Below are 23,383 nucleotides of genomic sequence, written 5' to 3'. Positions count from 1 at the left end.
CTGCCAAGTCAACATTCACTTTGATATCATAGAACAGCTCAAGTTCAACACGTCTTAAATTTGAACTCAGCATGCCTCTTACTCTATGAGGTCTGCTGCCTCTTCTTCTGAGTCTCAGCAGCAGCTCTTTACTTATGTTTAGACCAAAAATCCTGTTCAGTTCAGTTCAGTTCAGTCGCTCAGTCATGTCCGACTCTTTGTGACCCCATGAATCGCAGCATGCCAGGCCTCCCTATCCATCACCAACTCCCGGAGTTCACTCAGATTCACGCCCATTGAGTCAGTGATGCCATCCAGCCATCTCATCCTCTGTCATCTCCTTCTCCTCCTGCCCCCAATCCCTCCCAGCATCAAAGTCTTTTCCGATGAGTCAACTCTTCGCATGAGGTGGCCAAAGTACTGGAGTAAAAATCCTGTGGTCACCTACAACTCCTCTCTTTTGCACATCTCATGTCCCTCCAACAGCCATTCCTGGAGCCTCTATTTAAACACATAGGCCACATCAGCCACTTTTCACCCCGATCCCAGCCAATTGTACACTGTCTGGATTATTTCAGTAGCCTCCTATTAGTTCTTCAGCTTCCATAATCCTGACTGACTCCCTGGTCTATTTTCCATACACAGGCTGGCATGATCCTTCTAAACTCAAGCTACATCAATCTCCACAAAGGTGTGTATCTTATGCAGAATCAAGTCCTAAGTCCTCACCATGGTTTACAAGGTTCTAACACCACCTACTCTCCCAACTTTCCCTGCCTCAGGGACAATGTGCTCCTTACCAGTCTAAGAACTCACCTAACAACAACTTCAGGTCCTCCACACCTACTGGCCCTCTGCCTAGAAGGCCATTCTGCCAGATTTGTTTCCCCTTTCCCTTTTTCTCTTCAAAGTCTTAAACCGCCTATCCTATTTACAGCTGCGGACAATGTCTGCCTCACTATTTTAAAAAAGGGCAAGAAGGAAACATTTCCTATGCTCTTCCAGGATTTCAGTCTTCTCCCCCAGTAGGTTATGGATTTTATATGAATTCTGTATGTTATGCAAATTTAACATGTCTATTCTTTTTAAGTTTGTACCACTTCTATCCACTGTAGATGGGAGATTTACTTTACTTAAATTTAGGAGTATGCTTTTGTTAAGGAAAATTTCAAACATATGCATGAATGCTGACATTCTGAGTCAATAATTATCAAAATCTGGCCCATGTGTTTCTATTTCTGACATACCATACTGAGTAAATTTAAGGTGTATAGAATAATGATTTGACTTACATACATTACAGAATGATTATCAGAGTAAGTTTAATGAACATTCATCATCTCATGTTGATAAAAAATTAAAGGAAAACAACTTTTTCTTTTTGACAAAAACTCTTAGAAGATTAGCCTTCACATGTAATGCACAGTAGTGTTAATTACATTTATCATATTGTACATTTTAACCCTGGTATTTATTTACCTTACAACTGAAAGCTTGTACCTTTTGACTGACTTCATCCAATTCCCCTTCCCCCTATCACCTGCCTCTGGTAGGCACAAATCTGAAAACTTTTTCTATGAATTTGTTTGTTAAAGTATAATTGACCTATAACACTGTTAGTTCCTGGTATAAAACAAAGTGATACAATATTCCTATACATTACATAAGATACAATATGATAAGCCTAGTTACCATCTGTCACATACAAAGATATTACATAATTACTGACTGTCTTCCCCACACTGTACATTTCATACCCATGACTCATTTATTTTGCAACTGGAAGTCTGTACCTCTTAACCTACCTCACTTATGTCTCTCCTCACGCCTCTGCCAGATTTTGGTATGATATGCTCCCCCATTTTATTCAGGTCTCCACCCAAATATCAACCTACCTTTCCTAATTATTCTAACTAAAATAGATAGCACCATTTTCTGTCTCTTGCAATGCCCTGAGTTCACTATATTAATCTTCAAAGCACTTCCCTCCATCTGTCATAATATAATATTATTTGAGTTGTTTATTTTCTGTACAAGAGCTTCTGACTCACACCCAACTGCACCAAAATGTACGCTTCCAGAGAGAAGACACTTTAATGGCACTTTAATGGCTGTTCCATCCCCAGCTCCTGGTAGGTCCTGCTGTCTGCTCTTCCTTTCACTCTCACTTTTTTGTGTGTGCTATTGTGAATATTCTTGAATAGAAGATTTTATGGACAACTTATTTCCTTAACATAATGTCCTAGTATCTTTTTAAATTAACACTCTTGACATAGATTGCTGTAAGACTTACCCAAAAAGTTGTACCACTTTACATTTCCTGATGTGAAGAGCCTCTTTCATGAGAATATAATCAACAGTATTTATTTTCCTGCTGTTCCCTCTCCCTCAGCTTCCTCTCTGACCCTACACAAAGTACCTGCAGGGCCCTGATGAGCCACAGTACTCTATATATGCTTACCCGTGCCTGCCTATCCCAGTCTCTTGATCCATAATCTCCTCCCACTATGTACCACTTTCTGTTAAATACATGCCCAGTCCCAGCTCCAGTGACAAGCTGCTCTTATCTGAAGAATATATATTTGAATATCCAGCAAACTTAAGGTACTTGCTAATTTCAGTTGGAAATATGAACTGTGCCCCTTTATAACTTACTGAGTAGGCTGCCCTTAGGTGACATGAAATTGGGTGGCACTGGCCTGAGGGCAGAGAACCTTAGTTTTGGATCAGTCCACATGCCACCCACTTTCCCCACCTGAGAATCTCCCTGGAGTCCCACAGTGAGACCATGGAACAAATACTGAGAAGTCATGCTCTCGATGTCCACAGAAGACTGTTTTCTACCTCAAAGGCCCCTAGGAGTGATAATATGCAAGAGTGATAATATACATTCATTCCTGTCACTCTCTATGGTTTCACTTCCCATATGCTGAAATCTAAGACTGATATTCAACATCACCAAGGACCCTGCTTTTCATCTTAAATCATACTCAATTCTTTTATAAAAGCAAACACAAAAGTTTTCATTTAAAAATATAGTTCCTTTAAAGAGAAATAAAAGGAATCCAGACAGGAAAGGAACAAGTAAAACTATCACTGTTTGCAGATGACATGATAGTATTTATGGAAAAAATTTTTTTTTAACTTTTAGAAAAAAAAGAATTCAGAAAAGTGGCAGCAAACAGAATTAATATACAGAAATCTGTTGTTTTTCTACATACTTACAATGAAGAGAGAGAAATTAAGAAAAAAAAATTTCATATGCAATTGTACCCCCAAAACCCAGGAATAAACCTATATCGGACAACAAAAAGACACTGATGAAAGAAACTGAAGATGACATAAAGAAATGGGAAGATATACTGTGCTAATGGACTGAAAGAATACCGTGAAGATAATCATACTACCCCAGGAGTGGTGGTGTGCTGCGTGGAGAGCAGCGGAGAGGTGATACCCCAAGTCCAAGGTCAGGAGCGGCAGCCGTGAGGAGACACCTCACATCCAAGGTAAGGTGCAATGGTGGCACTTTACTGGAGCAGCCGTGAAGACATACCCCATGTCCAAGGGAAAAGAAACCCCAGTAAGACAGTAGGCATCAGAGGGCAGACAGATTGAAACCACAATCACAGAAAACTAGCCAGTCTAACTCAATGAAACTAAGCCATGCCCCCAAGGGAACCCAAGACGGGTGGGTCATGGTGGAGAGGTCTGACAAAATGTGGTCCACTGGAGAAGGGAATGGCAAAGCACTTCAGTATTCTTGCCTTGAGAACTCCATTAGCAGTATGAAAAGGCAAAAAGATAGGACACTGAAAGATGAACTCCCCAGGTTGGTAGGTGCCCAATATACTACTGGAGATCAGTGGAGAAAGAACTCCAGAAAGAATGAAGGGATGGAGCCAAAGCAAAAACAACAACCAGTTGTGGATGTGACTGGTGATAGAAGCAAGGTCCAATGATGTAAAGAGCAATATTGCATAGGAACCTGGAATGTTAGGTCCATGAATTAAGGCATGGAAGTGGTCAAACAGGAGATGGTAAGAGTGAATGTTGACATTCTAGGAATTAGCAAACTAAGATGGACTGGAATGGGTGAATTTAACTCAGATGACCATCATATCTACTACTATGGGCAGGAATCCCTTAGAAGAAATGCAGTAGCCATCATAGTCAACAAAAGACTCTGAAATGCAGTACTTGGATGCAATCTCAAAAATGACAGAATGATCTCTGTTCATTTCCAAGGCAAACCATTCAATACAACGGTAATCCAAGTCTATGCCCCAACCAGTAATGCTGAAGAAGCTGAAGCTGAATGGTTCTATGAAGATCTAAAAGACCTTTTAGAACTAATATCCCCAAAAGAGTCCTTTTCATTATAGGGGACTGGAATGCAAAAGTAGCAAGTCAAGAAACACCTGGAGTAACAAGCAAATTTGGCCTTAAATACAGAATGAAGCAGGGCAAAGGCTAATCGAATATTGCCAAGAAAATGAACTGGTCAGAGCAAACACTCTCTTCCAACAACACAAGAGAAGATTCTACACATGGACATCACCACATGGCCAACACAGAAATCATATTGATTATATTCTTTGTAGCCAAAGATGGAGAAGCTCTGTATAGACAGCAAAAACAAGACTGGGAGCTGACTGTGGCTCAGATTATAAACCCCTTATTGTCAAATTCAGACTTAAATTGAAGAAAGTGGGGAAAAGCACTAGACCATTCAGGTATGACCTAAATCAAATCCCTTATGATTATACAGTGGAAGTGAGAAATAGATTTAAGGGACTAGATCTGATAGACAGAGTGCCTGATGAATTATGGACAGAGGTTTGTGACACTGTACAGGAGACAGAAAGCAAGACCAGCCCCAAGAAAAAGAACTGAAAAAAGCAAAATGGCAGTCTAAGGAGGCCTTACAAATAGCTGTGAAAAGAAGGGAAGCCAAAAGCAAAGGAGAAAAGGAAATATATACCCATTTGAATGCAGAGTTCCAAAGAATAGCAAGGAGAGATAAGAAAGCCTTCCTCAGTGATCAATGCAAAGAAATAGAGGAAAACAACAGAATGGGAAAGACTAGAGATCTCTTCAAGAAAATTAGAGATGCCAAGAGAACATTTCATGCAAAGATGGGCTCAATAAAGGACAGAAATGGTATGGACCTGACTGAAGAAGAAGATAAAAGAAGAGATGGCAAGAATACACAGAAACTGTACAAAAAAGATCTTCATGACCCAGATAATCACGATGGTGTGATCACTCACCTAGAGCTAGACATCCTGGAGTGTGAAGTCAAGTGGGCCTTAGGAAGCATCACTACAAACAAAGCTAGTGGAGGGGATAAAATTACAGTTGAGCTATTTCAAACCCTAAAAGATGATGTTGTGAAGTGCTGCACTCAATATGCCAGCAAATTTGGAAAACTCAGCAGTGGACACAGGACTGGAAAAGGTCAGTTTTCATTCCAATTCCAAAGAAAGGCAATGCCAAAGAATGCTCAAACTACTGCACAATTGCACTCATCTCACACACTAGCAAAGTAATGCTCAAAATTCTCCAAGCCAGGCTTCAGCAATACATGAATCATGAACTTCCAGATGTTCTAGCTGGTTTTAGAAAAGGCAGAGGAACCAGGCAGCCAATTGCCAACATCCACTGGGTCATGGAAAAAGCAAGAGAGTTCCAGAAAAACATCTATTTCTGCTTTATTGACTATGCCAAAGCTTTTGACTGTATGGATCACAATAAACTGTGGAAAATTCTGAAAGAGATGGGAACACCAGATAACATGACTTGCCTCTTGAGAAATCTGCATGGAGGTCAGGAAGCAATAGTTAGAACTGGACATGGAACAACAGACTGGTTCCAAATAGGAAAAGGAGTACATCAAGTCTGTATATTGTCACCATGCTTATCTAACTTATATGCAGAGTACATCATGAGAAACGCTGGGTTGGATAAAGCACAAGCTGGAATCAAGATTGCTGGGAGAAATATCAATAACCTCAGATACGCAGATGACACCACCCTTACAGTAGAAAATGAAGAAGAACTAAAGAACTTCTTGATGAAAGTGAAAGAAGAGAGTGAAAAAGTTGGCTTAAAGCTCAACATTCAGAAAACTAAGATCATGGCATCTGGTCCCATCATTTCATGGCAAATAGATGGGGAAACAGTGGCTGACTTTATGCTCCAAAATCACTTCAGATGGTGACTGCAGCCATGAAATTAAAAGACGCTTACTCCGTGGAAGGAAACTTATGACCAACCTAGATAGCATATGAAAATGCAGAGATATTACTTTGCCAAAAAATATCTGTCTCCTCAAGTTTATGGTTTTTCCAGTAGTCATGTATGGATGTGAGTTGGACTGTGAAGAAAGCTGAGTGCCGAAGAATTGATGCTTTTGAACTGCAGTATTGGAGAAGACTCTTACGATTCCCTTGGACTGCAAGGAGATCCAACCAGTCCATTCTAAAGGAGATCAGTCCTGGGTGTTCATTGGAAAGACTGTTGTTGAAGCTGAAACTCCAATACTTTGGCCACCTGATGTGAACAACTGACTCATCTGAAAATCCCCTAATGCTGGGGAAGATTGAGGGCGGGAGGAGAAGGGGACAACAGAGGATGAGATGGTTAGATGGCATCACTGACTCAATGGACATGAGTTTAGGTAAACTCCAGGAGTTGCTGATGGACAGGGAGGCCTGGTGTCCTGCAGTCTATGGGGTCGCAAAGAGTCCGACACAACTGAGCAACTGAACTGAAGTTAACCCGATGCAATGGAAATATTCAATGTAATCTCAATCAAAACACCTATGGCTTTGTTCACAGACCCAAAAGAGAAATCCCAAAATTTATATGGAAATACAAAAGGCCCAGAATAGACAAAACAATTTTTAGAAAGAACAACAAAGCTGGAGGTATCATGCTCCCTGATTTTAAACTCTATACAAAGCCACAGTAATCAAAACAATGAAGTACTGGCACAAAAACTGACATAAATCAACAGAACAGGATAGAGACCCCAGAAATAAACCCATAGTTATATGGTCAATTGATGCTTTTGAACTGTGGTGTTGGAGAAGATTCTTGAGAGTCTCTTGGACTGCAAGGAGATCCAACCAGTCCATTCTGAAGGAGATCAGCCCTGGGGTTTCTTTGGAGGGAATGATGCTGAAGCTGAAACTCCAGTACTTTGGCCACCTCGCGCGAAGAGTTGACTCATTGGAAAAGACTCTGATGCTGGGAGCAATTGGGGGCAGGAGGAGAAGGGGACGACAGAGGATGAGATGGCTGGATGGAATCACTGACTCGATGGATGTGGGTCTGAGTGAACTCTGGGAGTTGGTGATGGACAGGGAGGCCTGGCGTGCTGCGATTCATGGGGTTGCAAAAAGTCGGACATGACTGAGTGACTGAACTGAACTGAATCTATGACAAAAGCAGCAAGAAAATATAAAGGGGAAAAGACAGCCTCTTCAACAAATGGTTTTGGGAAAACTGGACAGCTACATGCTAAAGAATCAAATTGGATGACTTCCTCATATCATATCCAAAAATAAACTCAAAATCAATTAAAGACTTAAACCTAAGAGCTGAAACCAGAAAACCCCAGAGAAAGCATAGGTGGCATGATCTTTAACATAGATCTTGGCAAAGCTATTTTGGATCTGTCTCCTCAGGCAAGGGAAACAAAAGCAAAAATAATAAATGGGACTATATCAAACTAAAAAGTTTTTGTACACTGAAGAAAACTATTAATAAGACAAAAAGACCACCCTCTGAATGGGAGAAGATATTTGTAAAAGATAAATCTGATAAGAGGTCAATATTCAAAATTTCAAAGAATTTATACAACTCAATAGCAAAAGAAACCCAACAACCTGATTAACAAATTAACAGTAGACATGAACAGTCATTTTTTCAAAGACATACAGATGGCCAAAAGACACATGGAAAAAAATGTACACATTACTCATCAGTTCAGTTGCTCAGTCATGTCCACCTCTTTGCAACCCCATGAATCACAGCACGCCAGGCCTCTCTGTCCATCACCAACTCACAGAGTTTACCCAAACTCATGTCCATCGAGTCAGTGATGCCATCCAGCCATCTCGTCCTCTGTCGTCCTCTTCTCCTCCTACCTTCAATCTTTCCCAGCATCAGGGTCTTTTCCAATGAGTCAACTCTTTGCATCAGGTGGCCAAAGTATTGGAGTTTCAGCTTCAACATCAGTCCTTCCAATGAACACCCAGGACCAATTGCCTTTAGGATGGACTGGTTGGATCTCCTTGCAGTCCAAGGGACTCTCAAGAAGGTTCTTCAACACCACAGTCCAAAAGCATCAATTCTTCGGTGCTCAGCTTTCTTCACAGTCCAACTCTGACATCCATACATGACCACTGGAAAAACCATAGCCTTGACTAGACGGACCTTTGCTGGCAAAGTAATGTCTCTGCTTTTTAATATACTGTCTGGGTTGATTGTAACTTTCCTTCCACGGAGTAAGCGTCTTTTAATTTCATGGCTGCAATCACCATCTGCAGTGATTTTGGAGCCCCCAAAAATAAAGTCAGCCAGTGTTCCACTGTTTCCCCATCTATTTCCCATGAAGTGATGAGACCAGATGCCATGATCTTAGTTTTCTGAATGTTGAGCTTTAAGCCAACTTTTTCACTCTCCTCTTCAGGGAAATGCAAATAAAACCACAAGAAGATATTGTCTCCCCCTGTCAGAATGGCTAGTATCAAAAAGACAAAAAATAACAAGTTCTATAAAGGATGTAGAGAAAAGGCAACCCTCATGCACTGTTGACAGGAACATAAACCCGTGCAGCCACTATGGAAAACAACATGAAGGTTCCCCCAAAATTAAAAATAGTTACTCTATTTCTGAGTATTCTTCTAAACAAAACAAAAACACTCATAGGAAAAGATATATGCACATCTATTTTCACCACACCATTATTACAATAGCTAAGATATGAAAGCAACCTAAGTGTCTGTCAACAGATGAATGGATAAGGAAGATGTGTATTTGTGTACACATGCACACATGTACACACACACACACAATGGAATACTACTCAGCCATGAAAAAATAAAATAAAATCTTGCCATTTGCAACAATATGGATGGGTCTAGAGGATATTATGCAAAATGAAGTAAGTCAGACGGAGAAAGACAAATACCATATGACTTCACTTATATGCAGAATCTAAAAAACAAATGAACGGAAGTTAACAAAACAGAAACAGACTCATAGACACAGAGAACAAACAGGTGGTTGCCAGATGGGAGGGGCTGGGGGGATGAATGAAATAGTGAGGGCAATTAAGAGGTAAACTTCCAGTTAGAAAATAAATGAGTCTTGAGGATGAAATGTATAGCATGGAGAATACAGTCAACAATATTGTAATAAGTTTGAATGGCAATGGATGGTAACTATACTGATCATGGGAATCATTCTGTAATGATTGAAATGACTGAAATACTGAATCACTATGTTGCACATCTGTAACTAACAGTGTTTTAGATCAATTTAACTTCAATAAAACATCTAAAAATGTGGATACTTAAAATTATTTCCCTGATGTATCAGATTCAAATTTATTGAATTTTAGACCAGAATTTCAATTTTATATTTGACCTTCACATATTCTACTTGGCAATTTAAAAAACATATTAATATCAGTTTTGAAGTATTCCAGGAGGCTTATGAGAAAAATCTTGTACATTTTTTAGTAATATAAAATGGAAAAGATAACATCTTGACTAAGTAACTCTAGACTGAGACATAAGGAGGACAAAGGTAATACATACTTCCTGATTATCTTCCAATTTCACTAAAGTTGAATAATTTTTTCTTTTAAATAAAAATATCATAAAACTAATCAGGCATCTGCCCTGAGAAAAACCAAATGTTCAAGCTGAGCTGAAGTCAACAGTAGTGTTACAGAGGGTTTTTTTCCTAACTTCCAAATAAACGATTTCAAAAGGCAATTTAAAAGACTGACAGCAGTGTCACACTTGGATAATCCCATCTACAAGGTTGCATTTTTTCCCCCTCTTCAAAGTTCTCTTCAATTATCCTTCTCACAATGAAAATGCTTCTCTGCTCCAAATATGAATTGATTTAATCAACTTGTAAGGCCACTTAAACTTCTTTATTCAAAAACATTATGTACCACATCAGTGTTTATTTATAATATGGTACACAAATAGCAAACGCCAAGTAGTCTAATTTCTTGGAGGCATAAATTCTTTACAGATTAAGAAAAATAACATTCCAGCCTTAGTATAAATAAAACTGATTCAATCAACTCATTGTAAAATGCTACACTATTTAATATTCATAGATCTCTCTCTCTCAGACCCTCTAAAATCAACCTACTTGCAGTTTCACTGAGGGTTACAATGTGCAAATGAAAGTTTGAAGTTTGTATACATTGAATTTCAAAAACCTTTCTTTCTGAACCAAAATGCTTTACTTCTAAAGAATTCTAGAACTTCATTTTCACATCCTATTCTGACAAAAGGCCATTCAAAGACAAACTTGTTTCTTAATATTGCAATACATGACCTCTGGACCTAGAAAATTAATATCTTGAAGAATAAATGAGCCTCTGAAGCGCTTCCTATACCACAGTAGTGAATAGTTTTAAAAATTCATGTCATTTATGGGGTTAAAATTCACCACAGTATAAGAATCAGCAGCATCCAAATCAGTATCCTGCTGTGCTATACATTCACTGGTGAGATAAAATTTAAGGTATGAAGACCAGTCTCAAGTACAAAAGTAGAAATAAAAGTACTAACATTTCTCTAATAGTTCAGCTATTAAGATTTTATCAACAAGACTGTCTTCATCATTAAGGAAAATAAATAAACTGAGCTGGCAAGTAGGAGGGGAACTTTTGTTTTTTGTTAAAAACTAAAGTATTTGAGAATCAGTGTGAAACTTTTAGAACTGGGAGGGAATTCAGAGACCATAAAGTCCAATTGCTTGCTTTGGTGGGTAAGAAAATGGATGTTCTGAAAGGTGGAGTGAAGGAGCTAGTGGCAGCCGTAGAGACAGAACTCAGCTCTTTGATGCCATGCCCACTCATTTCCCACTATCTCACAGTCCTGAGGAGGTAATGTTCACAAATCTGCTACAGCAGAATGGATTACCCCAACATGACACCTGATTTACAAATATGGAGGCTACAGAGCCAGAAATTTACAAAATTGGTAATGAAATAAAGATGACAGTGCAAGTCCTAACAAAAACACAGAAATATAATCAATTAGAAAACAGTGGTATCTAGCAAACCAAAGAATTGTTCATATGATTCACAGGAGGTCTGGCAAATATTTACACTTAAAAATTCAAACACTTGACATTTTTAAAAAAGTTTCCAAAAATATCACATTGTCCTTTTAACTACCTTATCTGAACCCCATAATTATTAGTCAATAAATTGTCGAGGGTAGCAGATATTACTATGAAGTCTTAATAAAAAATAAGCTAAACATACTACCATAATATGCAAAAATAAGTCCTGTAATATTTATGAGGCAGGCCTATTAAACTATAGGACTTCAACCATTGCCAATTTACTGATCAGTATATCCCATGTGGTGCTAGTGGTAAAGAATCTGCCTGCCAATGCAAGAGACATAAGAGATTCTATCCCTGGGTCTGGGAGATTTCCTGGAGGAGTCATGACAACCCATTCCCAGTATTCTTGCCTGAGAATCCCCATGGACAGAGGATCCTGATGGGCTGTAGTCCATGGGGTCACAAAGAGTCGAACACGACTGAAGTGACTTAGCACACATACCCCACTTCCTACAGGACAGTTCCACCTGCCTTTTCTGTAAACTCTTTACATCTTTCCTCCAAAGCAATCCGTTCCTTGTCTCTGTCCCAGGTCACAGCATCAGCACTGACCTGCTGGGTCCTGTCCCACCAGCTCATCCTCACCTGGTCTTTTATAATGCTTGCCTCTCCCAAGCCCAAAGCAACTGCTCCAGCGCAAAAGACTTTTATCAACTCTCCCAGAGGGCTCACCCCTTAAATGTCCTCCCAGCATGGGGGATTTTCTAATTTTGTTAACCATGATAACAATATGACTACAGTTCAGTTCAGTCACTCAGTCATGTCCCACCCTTTGCAACCCCATGGACTGCAGCACACCAGGCCTCTCTGTTTGTCACCAACTCCTGGAGTTTACTCAAACTCATGTCCATTGAGTTGGTGATGCCATCTAATCATCTCATCCTCTGTCATCCCCTTCTCCTCCTGCCTTCAATCTTTCCCAGAATCAGGGTCTTTTCAAATGAGTCAGTTCTTCACATCAGGTGGCCAAAGTACTGGAGTTTCAGCTTCAGCATCAGTCCTTCCAATGAATATCCAGGATTGATTTCCTTTAGGATGGACTGGCTGGATCTCCTTGCAGTCCAGGGGACTCTCAAGAGTCTTCTCCAACACCACAGTTCAAAAGTATCAATTCTTCAGCACTCAGCTCTCTTTATAGTCCAACTCTCACATCCATACATGACTACTGGAAAAACCATAGCTTTGACTAATCTGACTACTGCCCTGGTTAAAGTAGTGAGTAGTAATGGCTCAGACAGTAAAGAATCTGCCTGCAATGTAAGATACTCAGGTTCTGTCCCTGAGTTGGGAAGATCCCCTGGAAAAGGGAATCGCAACCCATGCCAGTATTCTTGCCTGAAGAATTACATGGATAGAGGAGCCTGGCAGGCTACAGTCCATGAAATTACAAAGAGTCAACAAGCTTGAGCAACTAACACTTTCTTTCACTTTCTGGTTAAAGAATTCAGAAAGTCTAAACTCCATCCTGACAGCCCCACCTTTCACACCTTTATCACACTCTCTCACCAGCCCCACAACACATTAAAATCCAGACACACTGCCCTTCTCCTCCCAGGCAGCAATCCTCCTCCACAGGTCTGCTTCTATAAGGCCCACTCCCCCTGGCATACCTTTAACACCCACCCTTCTTCTAGTCTCCTCCCTGTGAAACCTCCTAAGATTTCCACAAGCAGAACTGGCCAGTGTGCTTGCTGCATTTATAGTTCCATATTGAGATGGCTGATTTATTAGTCCACCTTCCCTGTATGTTTCCAAAGAGTGGATATCAAGAGACAATTAAGAAAGTAAGGCTTTTGGAGCCTGTCTACCTGTCATCAGTGGGTGTCCCTGAGAGAGTTACTTATCCTTATTAGAGTCTGAAAAAGTTCACTGGTTAATAAATGTAAAAGACTTATGCCTATATACTCAGCATGTAACAACTGCTGAAAAGTTAACTATGGGGCCTCCCTGGTAGCTCAGTGGTAAAGAATCCTCCTGCCAGTGCAGGAGACAAGGGTTTGATCCCTGATCCAGGAAGAACCCAAATGCCAAGTAGCAACTAAACCCATGGGCCACAACTATTGAGCTTGCAATCCAGAGCCCAGGAGCCACAACTACTAAAGACCGAGTGCCCCAGGGCCCATGCTCTGCAACAAGAGAAACCACTGCAATGAGAAGCCTGCGCCCTGCAACTAGAGAAAAGCCTGCACAGCTGCAAAGACCCAGCACAGCCAGAAATAAATAAATAATTAAAAAAAAAAAGAAAATTAAAACTTTTAAATAAAAAATTAACTGTGACAAGGAAATAAAAGGTAAATGATAAACACTTGCTAGTTTTGACAGCTACATAGCACAGGTTATCTCCTAATTTCCATTCATGTTCACTTCATAAACAATTTATAATAAAAAATATTAATCTAGAGACAAGCAATGTTTTAGTAAATGTAAAGACATCTCAGCACCATTAGTGAAAATCATCACCATTTCTTAAAAGGTATTCTCTGCTTTTAGTTATCCAAAAAAACTCTAAAATACTAATTGTGCAGATGTTTTCACATTTAAACTATAAACTCAGCATTCTACTTGGAATTGTTGTTCAGTCGCTCAGTCGTGTCTGACTCTTTTGAGATCCCACGGATTGCAGCACACCAAGTTTCCCTGTCTTCACCATCTCGCAAAGCTTGCTCAAACTCATGTCCACTGAATTGGTGATGCCATCCAACCATCTTATCCTCTGTTGTCCCCTTCCCCTCCTGTCTTCAATCTTTCCTAGCACCAGAGTCTTTTCCAATGAGTCAGCTCTTTGCATCAGGTGGCCAAATACTGTTACTTCAGCTTTAGCATCAGTCCTTCCAATGAGTATTCAGGGTTGATTTCCCTTAAGATTAGTCTTCCCTGGTGGCTCAGATGGTAAAGCGTCTGCCTGCAATGTGGGAGACCTGGGTTCGATCCCTGGGTTGGGAAGATCTCCTGGAGAAGGAAATGGCAATCCACTCCAGTACTCTTGCCTGGAAAATCCCACTGACGGAGGAGCCTGGTAGGCTACAGTCCATGGGGTCGCAAAGAGTTGGACACGACTGAGCGACTTCACTTCACTTCATTTCCCTTCACTTCCCTTCCCTTAAGATTGACTGGTTTGATCTCCTTGCTGTCCAAGGGACTTTCAGGAGTCTTCTCCAGACCACAGTTGGAAGGCATCAATTCTCTGGTGCTGTCTTCTTTACGGTCCAGCTCTCACAATCGCATGTGACCACTGGAAAGATTAAAGCTTTGATATACTAATCTTTGTCAGCACAGTAATGTTTTGGCTTTTCAGCACATTGCTTAGATTTGTCATAGTTTTCCTGCCAAGAAGCAAACGTCTTCTGATTTCATGGCTGCAGTCACCATCCACGGTGATTTTAGAGCCCAAGAAGAGGATATCTGCCACTACTTCCACTTTTTCCCCTTCTATTTACCATGAAGTAATGGGGCTGATGCCAAGATCTTAGTGTGTGTTTTTCCTAATATTTAGTTTAAGCCTGCTCTTTTACTCTCCTTCTTCACCCTCATCAAGAGGCTCTTTAGATCTTCACTTTCTGCCACTAGAGTGGTATCATCTGCATATCTGAGGTTGTTGTTTCTCCTGCCTATCTTGACTCCAGCTTGTAACTCATCCAGCCTGGCATTCTCATGGTGTGCTCAGTGTATAAGTTAAATAAACAGGGTGACAGCAGATAGCACTGTCATACTCCTTTCTCAATCCTGAGCCAATCAGTTGTTCCATACAGGATTCTAACTGTTGCTCCTGACCTGCATACAGATTTCTCAGGAGACAGGTAAGATGGTCTAGTATTCCCATCTCTTTAAGAGCTTTCCACAGTTTGTTATGATCCACACAGTCAAAGGCTTTAGCGAAGCTAATGAAACAGAGTAGATGTTTTTCAGGGATTCCCTTGCTTTCTCTATGATTAAGCAAATATTGGCAATTTGATTTCTGGTTCCCTTGCCTTTTCTAAACCCAGCCTGGACGTCTGGAAGTTCTTGGTTTGCATAATGCTAAAGCCCAGCAAGCAAGATTTTAAGCATGACCTTACTAGCATAGGAGATGAGTGGAATTGTCGGATGGTTAGAATATTCTTTAGTACTTTAGTACAAACATGTTTAGTATGAAACATGCTTTAGTCCCATCTCTTCTTGGGAACTGGGGTGAGGACTGACCTTTTCCAGTCCTGTGGCCACTGCTAGGTCTTCCAGATTTGCTGACATATTCAGTGCAACACTTTGATGGCATCATCCTTTAGGGTTTTGAATAGCTCTACTGGAATTCCATTGCATCCACTAGCTTTATTCACAGCAGTGCTTCCACACTCCAGAATGCCTAGCTCTGGGTAACATGAATTAGTTATTCAGTTCATTAAGATCTTTTCTGTACACTCCTTCTGTGTGTTCTTTCCATCTCTTCTTGATCTCTTCAGCATCTACTAGATCTCTACCACTTCTGTCCTTCATTGTGCCCATCTTTGGGTGAAATGTTCCCTTGGTATTTCCAATTTTCCAGAACAGATCTCTAGTCTTTCTCCTTCTGTTGTTTTCCTCTATTTTTATAGACTATTCATTGAAGGCCTTCTTGTCCCTCCTTGGCCTCTCTGTCTATGGAATTCTCCAGGCAAGAATACTGGAGTGGGTTGCCATTCCCTTCTCCAGGGGATCTTCCCAACCCAGGGACTGAATCCAGGTCTCCCGCATCACAGGCAGATTCTTTACCCTTAGGGAAGCCCCTCTATCAGACTGTCTTCCCCCAAATCCGTAGTTTACCTCCAGGACAAGTTTATGACTATGTGATAGCCTCAAAACTTAATTCAGAATTTCAAAGAACTCAGATCTAAAGCTAATGAAATGCAGTATTCTAGGAATGAAAATGCATCCTTACATGGAAACGTGACACAGTTTTTCCTCCTACAGTCAGGGCTGCCATTTTTCCATTATGATTTTCCTTTGGAGTATATTTTAGGACATGACAGTCTTGTACCTAAAAAACAAAAGACACACACAAAAAAATCAATGTGCTGGAATACCTATTAATATTACATACCAGCCACACTGAGTCCCTAGGACAGTTAGGAATTCTCTAAAGTTTCTGATCTCATCATCCCTCTAAAACCAATCACAATCTAAAAAAATCCATTAACCATAGTACATTATGCATAAAACACAAATATACAACAAAATGGAGTATTTACAAAGAAAATATGCATATAACCACTCCAATATCAAAAATCCCCCAAACCTCTCTGTCTCTTCCTAATCCCCACCTCACACCCATTCCTCCCTGTCCTTTTTACCCCTTGAGCAGTGGTTCTCAAAGTGTGGTCCCTAGACAAGCTGTATCAGCATCACCTGGGAACTGTGTGAAAATGCAGGGTCTCAGGCCCCTGCCAGAACCTACTAAAACAGAACCTATGTTTTCTGAACCCCCTAGGTGATCCTGAGGTACAGAAAAGTTTGAGAAGTACTGCCCTTGAAATAAACAACCATTCCTCTTGACACTGTAGTAATCATTTATTTAACTTTTCATTATAATTACTACCTTTGAAAGCACTGCTTAATCCTGTAGTTTAGTGCTATCTGTTGAAACTTCATGTAAGTGGAGTCAGACCACACAGACTCCTCCAGATTTTCCTGCTTTTGCTTAAGATTCTATTGCTAAGGTTCACCCACACTGCTTTCTGCAGCTCCATTCTGTGCATTTTCACTGCCACCCAGCTCTTTATCATGTAAATATACCATGATTTCTTTATCCATTCTACCATGATGGAAACATGAGTTATTTCTAGTTTTGGAGTATTAAGAGTAATGCTGCTATAACTGATCGGTTTGAGTTTTCTAGTAACAGGAGTGAAACTGGAAGACCACAGGTTCACCTACCTCAACTTTCCCTAATGCTAAGCTATTTCCTGAAGTAGTTGTTCCAATTTACAATCCCACCCATCATTCCTGAAAGTTCCCAAAGTTCTGTAGACTTCTAGGAATTAGAATTATTGATATAATTCTTTCCTTGATCATTCAGAGTCAGTAAAAACTTACTAAGGGCTTGCAGGCCACCTGTGCCTGACAGTACTGGAAGCACTTCCATGTATGGGCTCTCACTTTAATCTCCATTGCTTGCCTAATCACTTATCCAAGACTTAATTCCAAAGATGAAGTGAGCTGTTCAAAGTGATCTGGAGAACGATGGTCTCAACTTACCAGTGATTTTTATAATAATGATAAAGACAGTAACAGCTAATGCTGGACATTGAACATTATTTTAAATTTTAAGTGCCTGACATTTACCATCTTGTGCAAGCCTCACAGTAACCCTTTGAGGGAGGTCACAGTGATTTCTCCTGAAGAATAAAATCCTATCTTTTACAGATGAGGCAGTGCTTCAAAGAACACAGCTAGGAAATGGTATAACTGAGATATGAGATATTCAGGTTCCATGGCCTACATTCTTAACCATTAACCTTATTTCAGACAACAAATTGCTGCTTCTGCAGGTAAGTGTTACACTCTGAGTTAGTAAAGAGATCAAAATTACAACTTGGAGTTGAAAGAACCACATAATTGAAAATAAGATGGGACTGAGACTTTTTTTCTGACTGTGAGTTAAACTAGTAGATCTGTAAGAAGTTAGGTTACAATTTTTTTTTTTTAATTTATTGCTCCAGTTATTCCAACACCAGTATCAAGAAAGCCACCACGTAGGCATGAGTAAGAACATTCACTGACATCCTCAGAAGTAAACCTCTTTCACAGAATTTATGCTCCATTCTACCTCTTCTTCATGTTTCAGGATACAAATATTGTCTATTGTGCAACAGGTTTGCACAAATAGATCTCAGCACACACAACAGATTTGCTATTATTTTTTATTCTTTCTCACCTGAAGTAACGTGACAACATGCTTCTTACCATCTTTGGTCCATAAAGGCATCATGCCTAGCTTCAGTGCAATAAGGCCCACTCTAGAGGAACCTGGCAATTAAAGACAAAACAGTATTCACACAGTTTTTTTCAACATTTGTCAACTTGATACTATAGGATTTCCTAAATTTTGGTTTCATACATGGAGTAGGCAGATAACAAACATGCTGATATATCCATAGAGTAAAATACAACTGTTCCTTTCAGATATCCTTCAACCATGCCTGACATAGTATTACTCAATAAACCTCTGTAAAATAAAAAATATGAGAACTATACAAAATAAAGAAAACAGTTAAAGTGATACATTCTAGTATTTAGAATAGTGGTAATTAATAGAGGGCATGATGAATCTACCTTTATGCCTTGCTTTCTTAGTATCAATTCATATCCAATCTCATTAATCAGGAAATATCTACTACTCAAATTCTAAGAAGTTAGCTGGAGTTACAGAGATGACATAAGTGGTTATGTGGCTAAAAAATGTTAGCATCTACCATGACACTCAGTTTGTTGTATAAACTGATGAAGTTGCTCCACTAAGATGTCTAGTCATTAAACAATTTGACAGCCACAATAACCCCCAATCAAAGACAACAGCCTCAACAGGAAAGGTCTTATGCTTTTTGGTCTAACCATAGATGGATGTAGCCCTCTGTCTGGTACTAAGAGCTGATTCTGGGGTTATGCTTGGCAGGTATTGAGTGCTAGAACACCTCAAATGCAAATCTTTGAGTGATACATTTTAGTTCACCGCACTCTTCCAGCTTTTCTTTTCTATTTTAATCTGAAAAATATTAAAAAAAAAATTTGCAGAATGATTCTCTTTTCACCTACTATGCAGTTTCTTGAGGAAGTTTTGATGATCATCAGACATTCACTAACAGTAGACTAGGATGCTGGAAATATTCTTGCAAACCAAACCACAATGAAACACAGTTATGTCATGAAAAACAGAGATGACAAAATTTATCCAGAAGTCATTATGACTTTAAATGTGCCAGTCAGACAGTAATCAGGCAATGAGAACACAACATATACAAAATAATCACCTGGTTCCCAAGGATGGATAGGCCACGGCTCATCTTTCAGAGGACAGAGTTTACTTGCTAACTGGGCTTTATTTTCATCAGAGACCAATTGCTTAACAAAGGAAACATTCTCTTCAGAAAGATGTTCATCCCACCAAGTACCACTCTTGCCATGGAGACTTCTAACCAAAACCCAGATGTCTGTTCTGCAAAAATAAAATTAGAGAACAAAGCACAATTCAAAAGGTTCCCCATTTAATGCACAGGAGGTTACATCAGCTGGAAAGTATAGTCAGGGCCTTAGGGAAAGGTGTGCATCCTGTTTCAGTTTTTTTCACTGACATTCCTCATGAAAACGGGGCTCATATTTTAACCATTAATAAATATCCTGGAGGAAAAGTTCTCCCTTTCTCCTCTGGGATAAACAGATTTCCAACAGCGTAGTCCTATGTAGACAAGAGAAGTCACAGGCCCATTTGAACATGTACCATAACAGTTAACATGCAGTAGAGGTGACAAAATGTGGGCTTACTGATATTTTTCTGATAAACTCACCTCTTATCTGTAATGACATGGCCTAGGCTCATAATGGTGAAAAAATGGAGTGTGCAAATTCTAAAAATCCATAAAAGACCTGACCTCTACTAGCTGAACACACAAGAAAGACTTTAGGGGACAGAGGTCAGTAAACAGGTGTGTAATTCTGGAGAGGAGGGTCAGAAAGAAGTAAGCTTTCTGAGTTCTATCTCTTTTGTAGACAGGAAGAGATAGCCAGGCTAGAGTCTCAATTATGCACTTATTAGTTAAGTGACCTTGGGCAAATCGCTTGTCTCTAAGACTCTTAACTGTAAAACTGAATAATGATAGGACGGAATAATGGTGGTATCTGTAAAACGGATGATAACAGCTCTCATGAGGCTACATGAGCCAAGGCGCCTAATGTTTCTAACAGAACATTTATTATAAACAGTCACTAACTGGAAGATAACATTATTGCTGTTGGTACTTCTTGCTGTCAGTCGCTGGCTCATCAGCATTGAAAATAAAAAACCTATCCCTTCAACCCTTCAAAGGGCACGTCCTTTGAGTAGTGATTCTTAACTCTTCAGGCCTGGACGCAGCTCTCTCCTACCCTTGCCCGGGCCAAGCCACAGCCCGTGGCCACGAGTGCAAGGATCACCCCCCACGCTCGTCTCTCCCCAGCACCCACCTGTTTCCCGAGCCCAGGGCTGTGCCCAGGCCACCTGTGCCGCGGTCCAGCACCCGGGCGCCGGTCCAAGCCAGCAGCCTCCAACTGGGCATGGTGAGGCCGGGAGAGCGCAACCCCTTCACCCTCGGGCGCCCTGCCGCTCGGCTTGGCTTTCAGGGCGCCGCAGCGACCGTGTCCCAGTCCTGTGAACCGTCCGAAGCTGTCCCGCAGCCTCCCACACTGCCTTCCCGGACGAAAAAGAACTGCCGGAGCCATTTCCGGTCCGCTCGCAAAGCGCGCCGGTGGCGGGATCGGCTCCAATAACTAGAGTTCCGCCTCCGGAATAGTCCTAACTTTGGCTCTGAGTAGGGTGGGATGGGTAGGATCTGGCTCTCTATGGGGTGGAAAAAAAGAACTTAACTCTTGGAATTTAAACTTTAAGAGAATGAGGCAAACTAGGGACAGGCTTCTTAAGGAAGCGAAGTCACTTCTAAGTAGTGCCCGTTGTGGGGCAGCTCATTGTACTAAGCACCTCTTGATATTCTTATATTGGGTTATGTTCAAAACAAGAAGGTCGTTACTTTTATATTACAAATGAAGAAATACAGACAGTGCTGGTCCAAAACAGATGGACATGTGCTAGTAGACTGGCCAAGTTGATGTGGTGTGACTTCCGGGGTGGATCATAAAAGGTATTGCTAGTGTGTCTTGGGCTTTTGGACGGCTCTGTGTGAGGAAAGCCAGCAGTCTTGTCCTGCAGGCACTCAAACATCCCTATGGAGAGGCCCATGCGAGGAAGAACCATCTTTCCAACTAGGAATTAACCACTTAGAAGGGATTCCTCTGGTTCCAGGCAACATTTAAAATGACTGCAATCATGAAAGACTGAGCCTGAACCACCCAGCTAAGAAACTCATGAGTTCCTGACCGGGAGAAACTCCTGGAGAGAGTAAATGATTGCTAAATTATTTTGCACAATCATTCATTTCTAATATACTTTAGGTACAAATAAACCCTAGTCCTGGGTTCCAGAGTCAGCCTAATCACCATGTGTGATCTTGGATATTCATTCTATTACTTTGTTTCCTTCTTTGTCAGATGAGTGCTTGCAGAAATTCAGAAATAAAAAGACAAGCTATTTTAAGACCTTCTTTTATCTGAGATATGGCTATGCTGGCTTAAAAAGTCCAGGCCATGGTCAATTCCTGATAACTACTTGGACTGTTCTATAAAAATAAAAATTAGAAAACAAAGAATGTTCTCAAAATCTTTGTTTGCTCATGCTAGCCTGGCTTCCCAGTTATTTGAGAATAGCCCTTTACTGAATAAGCATGTCTTGAGATATGCTGTATGAAAGAAGCTGGGAATAAAAAGACTTGCCTACAACTGCAAATGGCTAGCATTTCTTGAGCATATAATATGGGATGAGTATTGTGGAAGCCCTGGAAGTCTCAATCAGAGACTACCAGGAGCACACTTGAATTTATAAATTTAAGTTTCATTAGCTTCCTGCAGCAAGAGAGACCATACACCTACAAATGAGTCATAATATTTGGACTTACACTGGGTGGTGTGAAGGAAACAGACTTCTTTTGAAATGGATACTATTCAGCAAAAGTTCAGCATTTGGGGATCACAGTAATTTTGTTGAAAGTAAGAAGGACAATGTGAAACTAGGGATAATGATGGTGAGGGAGAAGATCTGTTTTGAGGATAAGATTTTTTGAGGAAAGAACTGTTTGGTAACTGGAGTGTGGCCTTGGGTGTGGTCTGTTAGAAGTATTGTGTTGACATTCCATTATAAATTAAATACTGAAGTCTGATTCCTAACAGAATTCATGTTTACTCTTTGGTGTATTTCCTCAATTGATCTTTATAATAACCCCATAGGATAATACTATAATTATCTCCATTTTATAGTTTAGAAAATAAACACAGAGAGACTACATGACTTAAGTTCTTTTGACTAGTTAGGGCCAAGATTTAAATCTCAGCAGAGCCATTCTGTTTCTTTGATTCTCTAAGACAAGTATGTTATTACCCTTGCATTGGAATTCCTATATTGCTGAGAGGAAAATTGGTAAGTGATCATATCACACATGGCAGTCTGTGAGGCCTAAGGAGGCAGCCAGTCAATCTAACCTTTGCCCCTAGTGCCGGAACTCTCCTAGTCCATGATGGCAACCTTCAGCAAAGAAATCCTTAGCAGACACCATCACTAAACCAAATCAAAGCAAAACATGCTCTGTCTGCTGTCAGGTATTTCCTGATTGACAGCTGGGATTGGGAAGTATTGTCTTAATTTCATCACTACAGTGTACTGCTAATTGACAAGAACCAATCCCTTGAGGGACCTAGCCAGGGCTTCTCTAGGGCACTGATCTCCAGCTTCCCAGCATTTCTGACATCATCCTTCAGACAGTACCATGGCCTTGGGACCCTGATACCATTTTGCCTCTCTGGGACTTCAGTTTCTCACTGGAAAAAAGATAACCCTATTATCTTCTTTTAGTGTTTTGTTGTTGTTGTTCAGTCACTAAGCCATGTCTGACCCTCATGACCTAATGCCACCCTTCTCTGTCCTCCACTGTCTCCCGGAGTTTGCTTCAATTCATGTCTATTGAGTTGGTGATGCTATCTAACCATCTTATCCTCTGCCACCCCTTCTCCTGTTGCCTTCAATCTTCCCAGGCATCAGGGTCTTTTCCAATGAGTCAGCTCTACCATTAGGTGGCCAAAGTATTGGAGCTTCAGCTTCAGCATCAGTCCTTCAGTCGATATACAGGGTTGCTTTCCTTTAGGATTAACTGGTTTGATACCCTTGCATTCCAAGGGACTCTAAAGAGTCTTCTCCAGCACCACAATT

The 23,383-nt window shown here is 40.5% G+C and overlaps 1 protein-coding gene across 1 annotated transcript in view; it reads right to left on the bottom strand.

Moving 5' to 3' along the window:
• Window positions 1-20,778, bottom strand: part of MRPL3 (mitochondrial ribosomal protein L3) — a 56,634-nt gene extending 35,856 nt beyond the window's left edge. The window contains exons 1-4 of the mRNA XM_004003343.5: window positions 20,539-20,778; window positions 19,350-19,534; window positions 18,257-18,348; window positions 16,262-16,360 (exon numbers count right to left, since the gene is read on the bottom strand). Coding sequence (XP_004003392.2) covers window positions 16,262-16,360; window positions 18,257-18,348; window positions 19,350-19,534; window positions 20,539-20,630 — 468 coding nt within the window. The 5' untranslated portion in view covers window positions 20,631-20,778. The remainder of the gene's footprint in view (window positions 1-16,261; window positions 16,361-18,256; window positions 18,349-19,349; window positions 19,535-20,538) is intronic.
• Window positions 20,779-23,383: the final 2,605 nt, after the last annotated feature.

The sequence above is a fragment of the Ovis aries genome, chromosome 1, assembly GCF_016772045.2.
Source record: "Ovis aries strain OAR_USU_Benz2616 breed Rambouillet chromosome 1, ARS-UI_Ramb_v3.0, whole genome shotgun sequence".
NCBI lineage: Eukaryota > Metazoa > Chordata > Mammalia > Artiodactyla > Bovidae > Ovis > Ovis aries.
This window is presented reverse-complemented; position numbering and strand designations above follow the sequence as displayed.